The 16003-nt window shown below is 37.0% G+C and overlaps 1 protein-coding gene across 8 annotated transcripts in view; it reads left to right on the top strand.

Annotated features, from left to right (window-relative positions):
- The window catches only part of ubr3 (ubiquitin protein ligase E3 component n-recognin 3), a 52284-nt gene extending 37741 nt beyond the window's left edge, over positions 1 to 14543 (top strand). For 4 of the 8 annotated variants that reach the window (XM_052606898.1, XM_052606899.1, XM_052606895.1 and 1 more), the window contains 10 exons: positions 566 to 651; positions 4947 to 5052; positions 6605 to 6705; positions 7807 to 7940; positions 8619 to 8726; positions 9225 to 9350; positions 9478 to 9639; positions 10658 to 10867; positions 10955 to 11094; positions 11514 to 14543. In XM_052606898.1, the coding sequence (XP_052462858.1) occupies positions 566 to 651; positions 4947 to 5052; positions 6605 to 6705; positions 7807 to 7940; positions 8619 to 8726; positions 9225 to 9350; positions 9478 to 9639; positions 10658 to 10867; positions 10955 to 11094; positions 11514 to 11631 (1291 nt within the window). In that variant the 3' untranslated portion in view covers positions 11632 to 14543. The remainder of the gene's footprint in view (positions 1 to 565; positions 652 to 4946; positions 5053 to 6604; positions 6706 to 7806; positions 7941 to 8618; positions 8727 to 9224; positions 9351 to 9477; positions 9640 to 10657; positions 10868 to 10954; positions 11095 to 11513) is intronic. The other 4 variants (XM_052606896.1, XM_052606903.1, XM_052606900.1 and 1 more) reach the window with 1 other exon arrangement.
- The last annotated feature ends 1460 nt before the right edge of the window (positions 14544 to 16003 follow it).

The raw sequence follows: 16003 nt of genomic DNA, 5'->3' as shown, positions 1-16003 counted from the left end.
TAACATTAGTTAATGCATTAACAATAAGCAATATGTTTGTTGTAATGTTTATTAATCTTTGTCAATATTTTTTAATAAGAACACAACTGTTCATTGTTAGTTCATGCTAGCTCAGGTCCGTTACTTAACATTAACATATACACCACTTGATTTTAATAATTTATTAGTAAATGTTGAAAATAACATTAACTTGTATTAATAAATTATTTAGACATGTTTTTCATTGTTAGTTTGTTAACTAATGTTGTATATAACATTATGATGGGAATTATATTAGGCTTTAATGTAAATTATAATGGTGTCTGGTATTTGATTAATTATATTGGTAGGATTGGAAATAATAGAACAATTGTAATTCCTATTTGAATAATGCCCAAAATGCACTACAAAAAGGAATTTTGTTATTGTTTTAATGTAAACCATATAAATTTCTGTAATGGTTTCTTTTGTTGTTGTTTTTTTCAGCAAGGATACCAATAAGTTAATGTGCTGCAGTGCATACTATTGACAATATTAAGGTTGAAGCTTGACTTTGCAAAATGAAAATGGCAAATTTCTCTCTCAGGACAAATCTGGAGTTAGAGTTGGTTCATCGTGGGGGGAATCTGTGCAGTGGAGGGGCCAGTGCTGCTGCCAAACGCTCCTGTCTTAGTAAGTATCTCTTTCGTTTTTTTGTTTTGTTTGTTTTTTTATATATACAAGTATAATAATATTTGTTTGTGTTTTTATTCTTTTTATTAATGCATTTATTTAATGCCAAAATTTGAAAGTGAAAGTAAAATGTACACACACGCTTTTAAAAGCTATTTAAAAGTGAAGGAAAGACAGAAAAAGAGGGAATACCCCACCCCACAGTGATACTGGTATTACCGGTGTTGTCACATGTTGATTAACCGGTGGGAAAATTTCCTCAAAGCCCTAAAGCCCAGGACACATCATCTTGCTGATGGTGAGCGACAGTCGGGCTAGTTTGTTTGGTTTGTTCCACTCGTCGGCCCTTCTCGGGCACACATCGGCAGCACTTTGCCCAATTGAATGTTGAATCGGCATCTGGGCCATCGGCGAGAGAGAGACCTCTGATTGGATGTTCAGTTTAGCGAACAAGTCAGTGCAGAGAAATAAAGCAAAAGTGATGAAAACAAGCATGTGAATGAAGGTGGTACAAACAGAAGGCTGTTTAAAATATTGCATGAAGTTTCCCAATCATTCTAATAAGCGAATGTTTTCATACATTTACGCATTTAGCAGACACTTTTATCCAAAGCAACTTACAGTGCATTCAGGCTAACATTTATTACCTTACGTGTGTTCCCTGGGAATCGAACCCACAACCTTTTGCACTGCTATGGAATGCTCTACCACTGAGCCACAGGAACACTTCATACCAATATGAGCCACTTAAAAGTTTTTAACGTTGCTGATATTCAAAATGGTAAGCAGACACTGCTTTGCTTACATTTCGTATATCTGCCTTTATCTCGCATATCTTTGTTTTGGTTTCTCCTTTTGAATGGCGAATATTTACTATTAATAGCTGCAGATATGAATAGTTCGTTCCTCTCAGGCATGTGCAGAACGCACGTGTTAGTTTGCTGTCGGCTGTAGTCTGTACGGTTTGCTCCAGTGCAGCTTTTTGGTCCGACGCTGCCAACATGATACGACAACACCAACGGCTTCCATCGCCGCTAGTTCTTTGAAGTCGGTTTGGTGTGTCCCGGCCGTAACATCCACACACTGGCTCTGTATAAATGTTCAGTCCTTGACACTCAATTGCTGTTGAAGAGATTTCACACTCCAGCAATGCAGCCATTTTTTGTGCTACATTAAACCCACATCCACAGAGAGGGCCAGGTTTACTCAGTCTCGGTACATTAGAGATCAGATCAGCAAGAGAACTAGAAAATAGAAGTAAGGACAAAGAAAGGGAAAGTGTGTGCTGATTGCTGCATACAAAACTCACCACCATTGTGCTAAGATTGTGAGTGGTTACTAGGATGCCATTGGTTTGTGTGTTTTTTTTTTTTTATTTATTTATTTTTTGGGTGGGGGGTGGTTTGTTTGTTTTTTGGTGTTTTGGTTTTGTTTATGTTTTGCATTATGTTTAGTTTCTTATTTTGTTTCTGGTTGTGTTTGGATTTTGTTTTTTGGTTTGGTTGTATTTGGTTTGTTTTTGTTGTTTTAATTTGCTTTGTTTGGTTTGATATATATGTTTTATATATATACTGTATATATATATAAGCATGTTATGCAGTGTCATGTGACATGACATAGTTTAATAGTTAAATTTAGTGATTTTTTTCAAATGTAAGTGACTGGTAAAAAGTAGTTGCCTTCCAGAATGACTCTTGACTTCTGTAGTACTGCTGTCAGAATTGCCATTAGATGTCCTGTATTTAGTCATAGTGATTCTGGGTTGTATTTAGAAGAATTTGAATGTCACTTGATGTTAATTCTTTCTCTGGATGGTAGTGTAGATTGGATGACATTCACTTTTGCCATTCAAGTCTCTTTCTGGTTCGTGTTTCATGTCTATGTGTGATTGATGGCATGTGAATGGGGGGGCAGTTATGCACACTATAATCACAGGTGGGTGGAGATGGAAGATCAATGTGGAGGCCAAGAGTGTGTGAGGATGGGGGTGGGCGAGAAATAGTGATGTAGAAATCTCCGATTTGGCTGTCTGTCTACATGATAAAGTGATTGCAAAGTGGGTATAAGCAAGAGGATGGAGGATTGAAGTGAATGTCTGGAGATATCTTCCACTTTCATTTGCCATCATGACTGAGGTTTGAGAGTGTTCATGTTCTTGTAACAGAACAGAATCCAAATGGATCTTTGAACCTGTTGCTAGTAGTCTAGTTACTAGTTATCAGGAAGGCTGTTCCAGAGTTTGAGAGCCAAATGTGAAAAAGCTCTACCTCCTTTAGTGGACTTTGCTATCCTAGGAACTACCAAAAGTCCAGCGTTTTGAGACCTTAGGGAGCGTTATGGATTGTAACGTGGTAGAAGGCTAGGCTGATACAGAACTTAATAGGTAGCCAGTGCAGAGACTGTAAAATTGGTCTAATATGATCATATTTTCTTGACGTGGTAAGTACTCTAGCCACTGCATTTTGGACTAACAGTAGCTTGTTTATTGAAGATGCTGGGCAACCACCTAGAAGTGTGTTACAATAGTCTAGTCTAGAGGTCATAAATGTATGAACTAGCTTTTCTGCATCAGAAACAGTTAACATGTTTCATAGCTTGGCAATGTTTCTAACATGGAAGAATGCAGTTTTTGTAACATGGGAAACATAGTTTTCAAAAGACAAGTTGCTGTCTAATATAACACCCAGATTTCTGACTGTAGAGGAAGTAACAATACATCCGTCTAGTTGCAAAGTGAAATCTACTAGATTCTGTATACTGTTTTTGGTACAATAATATCTCTGTCTTATCCTAATGTCATCCAATCTTTTTTTTTTTAACATTTTAACACACTCTGTTAGCTTAGATAATTGAGAAGTTTCATCTGGTCTCGTTGAGATATATAGCTGAGTATCATCAACATAACAGTGGAAGCTAATTCCGTATTTTCTAATAATATTACCAAGGGGCAACATGTATATTGAAAATAGCAGTGGACCTAGGACAGATCCTTGTGGCACTCCATATTATACAGGTGATAAATCGGACGGGTAAGATCTACACCTTTTTAGAGCATCAACTGTAACAGCCTGAAATATTTTATTTAGCATGTTTGATCTAAAAAGACATTTTTATTGCTGAAATATTTAAACATTTTCTTTGAACATAATTATGTTAGTATTTTTATATACATAGTATAATTGGTATAGTAATTATAAATTGAATAACCATTACTTAAGTCTTCAGTGTCACATGATCCTTCAGAAATCATTCTAATATACTGATTTGCTCCTCAAGAAACATTATTAATATTATTAAAGTTGAAAAAGTTGTGCCACTTAAAATATATATATATATATATATATATATATATATATATATATATATATATATATATATATATATATATATATATATATATATATATATATATATATATATATATGAAAACATTGATGTATAGAAAGTTTATAAGAACATAATTTATTGTATTTTTTTTTTTTTTTGCAACATTATGGAAATTTTTACTGTCACTGTTGATCAATTAAATGCATTGTTAAAAAATCTTATTGACCACGAACAGTAGTGTATATTGAAGTTGACACACATTGCTCATGGTGTCAGGTGCTGTAAAACTCTGAGGTGCAAAGCAATAGCTAAAGGCCTCTTTTGACACGTGTAAATGGGCCGACACTTCAAAAAATAATGCGGTCATAATGCAAAAGCACTCTTCTGTGTACACATTCTTCTCACATCCCCTCGCACTGCTGTTTCTGTGAAGGGTTGTGTTGAAAATTTAATTTCACACTCAATCAACCAATACGTGTTTTAAGCTGTTCCCCCTCTCATATTTTAATAAAGAATGCTTTGAATGAGGGAACAATTTTATACAGTCTATCTTAGTTACTTATAGATGGTGCTATTGCTATGTCCACGAGTCTGTAGATAAGCCAGCATCTAGTATGTGGCTGGTGTTCTGCTTCTGGTAATAATGCACATCTGGCTTCCTGTCTGCACTAAGAATGCATGCAGCCTGTGAAGCACACACCTCTGAAATACATCACATCATTCATTGCATTCAGAGGAGATTAAATTAGACAGTTTAAAAGCTGAAACTGTAAAATGACTTCTAAATCAATTAGAAAGGTAGGGAGCACTGCTGCTGGTTTGGACACAGCGTTTGGCATTGATCAGTGTGTAAATGCACAAGTTTTCATGAGGTCTGATGCCTGTCACATCCTCCTACATCCTGGAGGCTCTACCCAAACTCCATTCATCATGTTGCACACACTAACTATGTTCTGTGTGTGTTTCAGATCAACTGTTTCATGTGCTGGCCATGCACATGCGTCTCTACAGTATAGATTCAGCTTACAACCCCTGGACCAGACTCACACAGAGCACGCAGAGCAGAGACAATGAGTAAGTACACACACACACACACACACACACACAATCAACATTTCCTGAACTGAGACTTTTTATAAAATAAAAATTGATAAACTCAAGGTGTAGAACGGAGATCCAGCAATCAGAGATGCTGCTGTAATTATAGAAATTAAATTGATGGTAAAAAAAACTTCCCGCTAACACAGTGAAAGTATCCCTACAAAGAGTAAGGAAATCACAGTTTCCACAAATCAGCATAGAATGATTTCTGAAGATCATGTGACACTGAAGACTGGAGGAATGATGCTGAAAATACAGGTTTGATCACAGGAAGAAATTATATATGTATATGTCTATGTATGTATGTATGTATGTATGTATGTATGTATGTATTTATTTATTTATTTTATTTTTATTTTTTTATTTTTTCGGTCAAATGCAACCTTCAATTAGAATGGCAGTAGTATCTGAATATTTTACAATTAACTTTAAATATACTAACACACACAGTTTTTATATTCGTTGTTTGCGATGCAGAGTAGTCTGGTTCACAGACAGATGACTCTGATGAGTTCTCCTAACAAATCAGTCAAACAGACATGTTGACTTATAAACATTTAAAGATACACATACACTCGTGTTTTGTTGTATTTAGATATTTAAAAGAAAAAAATGAATTAAAAAACCCCAGAAGGCAGAAGGTTCTACTCTAACTGGCTTTTTATGCTGTGTGTCTGCTGCTGCGTCTTTTTGAGAGGGAAACTTGCACAAATGGGGTTTCCATAGATACCAATAACTGCTGCATCTAGCAAATGATGGTGTGCAGCACTACATTTCCTGAGTGCTGGGCTTTATTTTGAGGGTTAATGGCTGTGTGGAGGTTACCGCTCACCGAGTCTCCTGTTTAAAAGGCACTTAACACTCTTGGGCGAGTTAAATGGCCTCATTTCTCCTGCGTTGGGGCGTTTTCACCTGTGCATCTCTTAGGACTGTTGGACGGGCTGGACTCGGACTCAGATGGGAGACAGCTGTGCCTATAAATACCTTGTTAGAGGCTTTTGAAGGAAAACTCTGTCACTAGAACCCTCGGGCGCTTTAGCAGCGCTATTAATATAGCCATGTGAATAAAAGCTCTGCCTGCCTCTGATCACTTGTCAAACACAAAAGACAATCTGTTTTATTATAAGAGAGCAAGTTTTCGGACAATAAAGTCATTCTCAATATGTTCGGATCCCATTGTATGTTAATTTTATTTGGGTGTGTTTTGAGTGCGTGTCCAAACGCCTTTGGGGCGCAAGTTGTGCTCAAACTGTCAGCACTTTGTCCTCACTAAATAAATATTTGCTCAAAGAATATTTTATTTTTCCATTTTAATTGAAATCTTGAGTTTATGTGACCCGCCCACCTACTGTAAATGTACAGTAAGATTCCATTGAAAGAACCATTAATCCATTCTTACATAATGATTTAAGTTGTGCTGATTTGAAGGTATTGTCTGTAGATCACATTATCATGCATGTATCAGATAGTGGTCATGTTTTCTGTTTCTGAAGCATTGTCGAATGATTGTGTGTTCTGTGTGCAGGTACTGTGGTGATGAACGTCCTGAGGTGCCCATGCTCTTCAGAGACGTCCCTTCCCTCCTCATCATCTTCATCCTTACCATGCCTCAGCCTTTACGTAAAGGTAACACACACAAACAGTACACTATTTTTACATGCACACAATAAAATAATTGATTGATCGTTGATTGGCACTCAAATAAGCATCATGTGTTTCGTCATTGTGAACAAGGGATCGATTTGGGTCCATCAGTCTGAAGACACAACACATTAAAGCTTGTATTAGAATAGAAACGGGCGGTGCATGTGTTAGAGAATAGTTTGGTGCTGTCACAACAACACGTGTCTGTGTGTGTGTGTGTGAGTGATAGAGAGCTGTCTTTGTTTCTGGTGAGGAATGTTAATGTGTGTGTGTGTGTGTGTGTGTGTGTGTGTGTGTGTGTTTCTCATCACACCACTGGTCCTAACACCTGCTACATGCACACAAGGGGTAATTACCCTCTCCTAAAAAAAAAAAAATCTAATGTCTTTTTTTTTTTTTTGTCTACTGAGTCACATAATTGATTTTTGTGTCTTAACAAAAGATCCATGGTTCTCTTGAAAGCTCTGGGGTCTATAGAGCTCTTTGAGTGAGTGTCTCTGTGTGCATCTTATCTGTGCTTTTATTCAAGGATATATCCAACATTTTTACATTTGTGAGGAGGCCAAAGTAAAAGGTTAAGAATCTGCTATAGAAGAAAAAAAAACCTTTTCTGATTTCTGAAATTGCACAAGATTTTATATCACTACAAAGTGTGCAGCTTTTGCAGATCATTTAGATTGTAGGGGTGAATGTTAAAAACGTGAAATTAGTAAAGTTATACAAAGACCTTCCAAACACTACTATAGATAGATTATTCTAGTGTTCCTGCTGCTCAAACAGTGGAGCAATGCAACAAGGTCATGGGTTCAGTTCCCACGGATGAGAGCGATCGAAGGCTTGAAGTGATTAAATGTATACCTAGAATTTGAAACAGTCATATAATGTTATGTAATATGATGGAGATATATAAATATAATCCTAATGAAATCATTACACATGGATAAATCACGGGCAGTGTAACTAACAAACATTTAAGTGAAAGTCAGTTGTGATCTCATGCTGTGTTTTGCACTGAAGATCCTGCATCTGGTGTTGATGGTAACCGTGCTCTGTGTGTGTGTGTGTGTGTGTGTGTGTGTGCAGAGCACTTCACGTGTGTGGTGAAGGTGTTGTACAGTCTGCAGTACACACAGGCTCTGGCCGCTCTGTCGGTCCGGTTCAGCCCTGAGGAGAGACTCGTCTGGAGCAACACTGGAGCTGCCAAGAAGGTGCTGCAGGTGACCCACTCTTCACAGCCACCAATCCAGAAGCTTAGACTTAAAGCATGAGTGTTGTAATAGCTGTGAAATAGCGATATAGATTGATGTAGATTCTGTTGATGTTTGGTCGTGCATGTGTATATTTGGAGTGTTTATTATTCAAAGGCTAAATGTGGCTCATCTAGTCAGATTTCAAAACTGTAACTATCAATTTTACAATGATTAACACCCTTGAAGATAGGCTAATTTTATTAAGAGAAAGATATTCTTGCCCAGACTGAGGGAATCTCAGATAAATCTCACTCTGAAGAGATCGTTAGTAATGGTTCTGCACTCGATTAAAATGAGTATTTTTGGTGTAGAGGGGCTTTGTGGGAAACAAATGTGAAGAGTTTCATGTCATCCATCCGACTGCTTTAATTCCACATTATATAGTCTCACTTCTCTCTCTCACTCTCTCTCTTATTTCTCTCTATCAATCTCTCTCTCTCTCACTCTCTATCAATCTCTCTCTCTCTCTCTCTCACTCTCTATCAATCTCTCTCACTCTCTCTCTTTCGCGCTCTCTCTCTCTCACTCACTCACTCACACACACACACGTTGAAAAATACAGCCGGTGTAATTCGGTCCAGTTGGTACAATAACAGTGATTACAGTCTGAAGGGAGAAATGTATTTCATGTTGTTTCTCACACAGAACACGCCAAACTCTGACAAATCATGGGAGTCACTCCTGGGTCACGTGATCTCTGAGCTGACGAAGGCCAAAGATGTGTATGGCACCAACTCTGAGGAAACCCTTGTGGTGAGTCACATGGACCACCCGGCACAACAGAACAGTCCTGTAACACCATTAGATCCAAATACTTCCTGGTTCAGCACTTTTTATGTTTTAAGGACACCGCAATAATGAGTTGACCTAACAAACCATGCTAATAATTTGATTGCTTTTATGACTAATCTTACAAATGGCATTTATTGGAAAAAATTTGATTGTTCATGTTGAATTCATTATAGTAGTAACCATGAGTAAACATACAGTATGTAAAAAAAGAGAGAGTTATGTTCGTGTAAGGATCTTGTTGAATAAAAGTTTTTTTTTTTAAATGTTGGTATATCATCTATACATCTAATTTCATAATGACTTTTATGTAAAACACCTCCAGTTTAGTGTCAACCAGCCAAAGAAGAGCCATTCTCAGCAGCTCACTGTTATCATCGCCTGAAGCTTGTTCTGATCTCGAGTCACAGCTTTCTCAACAGGGCATGAGCTGTTATTAATGATGTCTTCTCCTCTCTGTAGTTGAGCTCCAGTGTGTGGTCTCCCCAGTCCATCGAGTTCAGCCTACAGCAGTTCTGTCTGCCCTTCCTGAGACTGTCCTGTTTACTGCAGCACCACCTGTATGGAGACAGCTTACCCGGCTGCCTGGTACACACACATTCAATCTGCCGTCTAAATCAAGACGTTCTGCCATTTTTATGTAACGCTAGTTTCAATTAATATGACCTACTAACACTAAGCCCAGGTGGCTCACTGCGGGTGTCTGTGTTCACAGGTGGAGGAGGAGTTCTCTCTGCTGGCCGGGTGTCTGGGTTTGGCTGGTTCTGCTCAGTCCAGTGCTGCGTGTCTGGAGTGGAACATCAGTGCTTTCGATCTGATCAGTCAGTGGTGTTCAGAAGTCATCGCTCTGTCTGATACTCCCTCCCAGCAGTCTGTGGTCAGTGTTTGTGTCTCCTAGGACATGTTTCTTTGCACCCCTTGCTAACACCAGTGATTTAATTAGCTGTTACATTAATACTGTTAACCAAGCATGACTTGTGTCATTAAACATTATATTTTATATTTAGTATGCAACTTTGTAGAGTAGGGTTTGAACCAGTCACATTTCATGCTGCAAAACAACTAATTTTCTGTGTAAACACTCAAAACAGGAATCTTTGAAAACGATGACGTATTGCGCGTGTGTAGTACGTGTTAGATATGTAGACACGTGCAGTGCGTGTTAAAGGCAAGTGCGAACAAACATACACAACAATGGCGGAGGACAGGGTACTGTTGTTGCTGCTCAAGAGTTTGCTAATGCTTCTTCAGCAAAGTTTGCAACTTCAGCAACTTATAATCATCACTTGCTCACCGGTACCATTTACTAACAAGATAACAGCGCCAACTACTGGCCTGGCATACGTAATACAGCAATTGTGGCCATTTTCGCGGATACGTGCAAACGTGAATCGTTTTGAAAACATGGTTGTGTATACGTAAAACCTACATTGTTGTGTAAACGTTGATATCTATGTTGTGTCACAGTCATGGCGGATTAAGACAAGACTTTGAGTAATGTTAAAAAGATTCAAGGTGGGTGGATGTTTTGGACTACCTTTTCAACGGTTTGGGATCAGAAAGTGTTTTGTTTTTAGTTTTTTTTTTTTTTCACAATCTTGATATTTTTGATTAAAGATCATCACAGGGCACAATAAACACCGCACATTCCATAAAAAACTGAACGGTTGTTTTTAATTTCATGGTAACTTTAATACGGAGAGTGAAATACAAGGTTTGTAGTTTGAATCCCTAGAAAAATGTACATTTGAGAACTTGAAACGTTTGTCACGTTTGAGCATTTTGACCAGGCTGACACAACGATAACATCTTCCAGATATTTCAGATTTTTTACAAGATTGCTTTGATAGTGAAAGGAAATGTAATCCGTGAGTGATTTTCTTTCATCTCTTCAGTCTCTATTAGGTCAGGATCCGCAGTGGGCCGCCCCTCGCCTCCTGCACCTGCCAGACAATTACAACACCATCTTCCAGTTCTACCACAGGAAATCCTGCACCAGCTGCGGCAAGACCCCCAAAGACCCCGCGCTGTGCCTGGTGTGCGGTGCGTTCGTCTGTCTGAAGGGGCACTGCTGTAAACAACAGGGCGTCTGTGAGTGTGTGCTGGTGAGTGTGTAGCAAACGCTTCAGTTTGAGTGATCCTTACACTGATAATAATCAGGATTATAATGAGAAGTATATTTGAATCCAAAGCACTCTCAGCACTGCGGAGCAGCGACCGGTATCTTCCTCCTGATCAATGCCTCGGTCATCATTATCATCCGAGGCCATCGCTTCTGTCTGTGGGGGTCTGTGTATCTGGACGCTCATGGAGAGGAGGACAGAGACCTACGGTAAACATCTCACTGCTCTGACATCTGTCCTGAGGGTCCCAGTAGGGGTTCCATTAAGGGGTGATTCTTGTAAGGGCAGTTTTTACACTTGTTATATTAAATGCATTGTTTGTTTTTACTCAAATTTTACCAATTTCAATCAATCAGAATCTGATGCAACATGAGCCGATCTAAATGTACTTAAAAATTTGATTTGAAAAAATTATTTTTTAATTCATGTTGACAGTTTCTTACGTGTGATATCAGAGTAGCCTCATCTTAAAAATGGGGGGGGGGGCGTTTTTGTTATTTTTGTGGCATTCTCGCCCTGCTCAGTAATCATTTATTTGTGGAGTTTATTTGCCGGTTCATTTATTTTATCGAGAAAATGGTTTTCATTTCCTGCTGTAAGCTCTTGTTTTTTCTTTCCTATTCCATAGTCGAGGAAAGCCTCTGTATTTATGTGAGGAGAGATACCGCGTTCTGGAGCAGCAGTGGGTCTCGCACACCTTCGACCACATCAACAAGCGCTGGGGTCCCCATTACAATGGACTTTAAAAGTACAGCCCTCATCCTGGAGAGGACAGGTCACATGATGTCAGTGCCAGCCTCTGTGTCGTGTAATATAAAGAAAACCTGCTTTGAGTTGGCCACCGCCTGGGTTCATGTGAGGTTTAGTGTACAATCAACCCTACAGACTAACAGTGTGTGTGTGTGAGTGTGTTTTAAAAGTGATTTTTTTGTGTGTGTGGATTTATAGGGGGAGAATTTAGTTTTGTTCCAGCAAACTCAAAGTGAAAGCACACTGAGTGAATCTGTGTCTAGTCTGTTGGACGCACAAGTGGAATAATACTCCCGTGCTGTAATGTTTGGAAAACTGAAATAGTTTTGAGGAGAGAGACTCTTGGAGGGAAAAAGAACAAAACCATTTTGACAAATATTAAACAAATTATGTATAGACATCAAAATTAATATCAGAAGCTTGAATGCTAAAGGTACCAGGACTCTACATATCCCCCCATGACCCCATGACCCCATCGTGCTTTTTGAGTTGAAACACATCTCATAGGACTGACTGTGGGTTCGAAAGCAGGGTATGAGACGAAATATGAGCCAATTAGAGCTAAAGTGAGATTTCTCTCTGACTCTGTGTAGTTGCTGTCATCCTCAGGAATATTATTAATATTTTTTATTATTTTTTTATTTTTTGCTTGTAGTCTCGGATAAGATTTTAATATTTAAGAAGTGCTGCTATTCATTGTTTGAATAAAGTAAATTATACCTTTGTAAAAAAAAATATATATATATATATTTTTTACAATATTCATCTTTTTGTTTTCCTAATGAAGGCTCTGTTTTTGATGGTGCTGGTTGGTCCGTTTAGTTTATTATTAAAATATTCCCCTGCAATCTTGTAGCACATTATATTTAATGGCCAGAGACAGAGCTAGTCTTTATGTAATGATCTGTGGCCCTTTCCCTGAGATAAATGTCAGATAAAAAAATATAAAACCTAAATATATATATTATATATATATATATATATTATTATTATTTTTTTTTTTTTTTTTTTTTTGCATTAAGAAAATGAAGTTGATATTTGAATAAAGATTATTTGTATCATTTTCCCGACTACGACAATTTGCCCCAAATTCTTATTACTGCAAACCATCTTAATGTGTTTTTCCCCTCAATATATATATTTATTGTCTGGAAAATAATGCAATACAATTATGGTTCTAAAAATCTGCTTCCTGCTTTCTTTTTTTTATTGCAAAATATAATTTAATTCATTTTTCTGGTTAAGGGTGAAATGGTGATCTATGAATATTGATAGATTTCCTGAGATTAGCCAAACTAATCTTGCCACACACCCACCAAGTCAGCTGTCACTCAAAGTTTTGATTGTCTTTCCCATATCCTAATTAAATGATAATTCCTGGACTGTTGTCTGATGGTCCATAGGGAGCAGTGTTTGCCATTACACTGAGCTCTGGTTCAGAGAGTCACATCATACAGATTCTCAGAGCCATTTGATGGCTGTTCTGTTGGTAGCAATTGGCTGCCAGAGTCCCATTTCTCCTCCTCTTATATTTTGTTCCAGGTAGTGAAGTTTTCTTTTGTTTAAAGACATTATTATTTGTGTTGTTGTGGTATTGTGATGCACACACCATTCAATATTTCAAATTCCTGATCTAAAGTGTTCCTTAGAAAAGGGTTGTCACTTTGTTCTACAGCTTTGTACTCGGCCAGATTGTGTATAGACCATTTATGCAATAGAATCAGACCAAAAATGGAAAAGAAAATATCTGTTTTAATGTGATCAAAAAGTCAATATAAAAAAAGAGTGGGGGAAAAAACTTTACAATAAAAGTACTTTACACATATAGGCATTTAGCAAAGGCTAGTTTTCCAGTCCGATAAGTGTGGTGTTCCTCAAAGCTCTGTCCTCGGACCATCATTGATTGTGTAATCTGTAACTGTGGAGAGGGCATTATGTATACACAAGTTAATTATTTGAAAATGCATTAAACTGGATCACATCAAACTGAATATTGGCACACAATTACTTTATGTAATGCAGGTCCTATTTTATCAAGTGGGTTAATTTTAGTACTCCCTCTTTTCATCATTGTCCCCTTAAAAATGAAGATCAAGCCTCACTTTAACATAAAATGACCCCAGTGTAAAACTTACGTGACCACAGTGAGAGTTCTTGTATGTATGTATGTATGTATGTATGTATGTGTATACACATATATATATATATATATATATATATATATATATATATATATATATATTTGTCCCATCATATTTGTTGTATATAGAACTTTAATACACAAATTTAGTTGCAGTTTGCAGTTCATTTTCCCATTTGATGTTTGTATGTCTATTTTGGTTGTGCGTTATGATCAAAATAATGGAATCAGTCTAGCCATTGTAATACTTAATATTGAGTGATATTATAAGTGACATGCAACATCCAGCTATATTTAGGGCATTTTGCCTTTTGTTTGTTTCTTACTGAAGACATACACGCACCAACAACACACACATATATACACATTCAGACATTTAAGCACTGATAAAAAAAAAAAAAAAAAAACGTTTGATTGGTAAGTATTGATTATCATTGCCGTAGTAATGCTATGCTGGAGGGAGGGTGGTTTCAGTGCATTTGAAGTTTGCTTCTTTTTTTTTTATTTTGTTTTGATTTCTTGCATGCTGCTGTTTTCTTTTCTTTTCTTTTTTCTCTTTCCCCACTCTGTATAGACCGACAGTTGTGCTTTGTGTGATGGGTAGATAATGCTGGTGTGTTCTCTGGCGGTGAATGCTGGTCAGGCAGGCAGTAATACAGTACATTACTGTAGGTGCTGATTCAGACTTTGTCATCTCAGAAAGGGTGACTTTTAATGACATTTAATGCAAAATGTAACATATGTGAATAAAATACACCGATGCTCTGATATGACTTTGTGTGATTTTGTTATAAAGCACATATTTTAATGTCTTATTCTGCATGATATATTCTAGATCCCTAATCCGACCCCATACCTAAACATAACTACTACAAACAACTATCTCACTATTAACAAGCAAATCATGAGTTTATTGAGGGAAAACTATTATATCTATAATTAATACTGATTATGAGTTCAATAATATAAAGTGTTACTATCTATTTTTTCATTTGTACACTCTACAGTGGTGTTAAATATATAAATATGCTATTATTTTCCGGTAAACATCTAGCATTTTACATGTCCATATCACTTCGCCAAATTATTATCAACGAAAGATGAGCCAAAATCCACAAAGACAAAGCAAACAAACGAATGACAAAAAATCTATGGATAATAAAATGCTTTTTCCTGCTTGCTCTTTCTCTCTCTTTCATGCACGCTTTTTTACAGTGCCACTCTACCCTGCGATTGACTTTATAGATAAAATAGATAGCAAGAATCGCAACTGAAAAGCTGAGGTGGTAACGTCACTGTTTTTGATGCAGTTAAACTTACAGATTTGCTATTAGTACAGATGCCACAGTTGAGAGACAGTTAGGCTAATTTACACACGCTTAATGTCTCTCTCATATCTGCATACTAACAGCTCAAGTCTATATATACATAGTCAATATGTTTTTAGTTGTGGTAACAGTGATTTAATATAATAAGCAAAATAACTGACTCTGGTCCATCTAATTATTGAAAAATGATTCGTCTCAAGTGTGCATTTGCATCATGCATTACTTTCAATCTGCCTAGGCTATATATGGTGTTTTATTTAAATAAATAGACCATTTAGCTTGATGTGCAAATTTAAACATTACTAATTATAGTTTCAGAGTTCAAGATGTGGGGATAGATAGACAGCTTATTCATTAAGTTTATTTAATTGGTGAAATTGCCTAAATGTACATTTTCATATGAAATAAGTCACCACTCACAGTGACCAAGTATTTACCATACAGAATAACTTTTGTAGTTAAATGAGATAATGATTTATTTTAATATCTTTGTCTCAATGTGAGCTGTGTGTCATCCGCTGGCACTGCCATTTGAATTTCTCTTGTTATATTGCTTGGTTGTTAGATTTGCTAATCTGCGAGTATAGCAGCAGTTAAGTTTGCTTAAGTTTGGTAACTGACCGCATCATATTAATGAGAGTCTTGTCTTTTCTCATGAGGGTTAATCACTAGAGGCTCAGTTTATCTTCGCCAAGAGAGAACATAATGGCCCTTTCTGTACCAATTAGTTACAGCAAATAATATGAATTCTTCAAAAGTTAACAGAAAATATAAATCTGTTTTCTGATTTTTTTGTTTGTTAAAGTCAAACACATTCACAAATGTGTTATAATTGATCTGACAACAGACACCGCATTAGATTCAGTGCATTAGACTCAGCATTTGCTAAACGAGTGCACC

This window comes from Carassius gibelio, chromosome A9 (genome assembly GCF_023724105.1).
Source record: "Carassius gibelio isolate Cgi1373 ecotype wild population from Czech Republic chromosome A9, carGib1.2-hapl.c, whole genome shotgun sequence".
Lineage (NCBI taxonomy): Eukaryota > Metazoa > Chordata > Actinopteri > Cypriniformes > Cyprinidae > Carassius > Carassius gibelio.
Note: the sequence above shows the minus strand (reverse complement) of the source record. Positions and strands in the feature narration are given on the sequence as shown.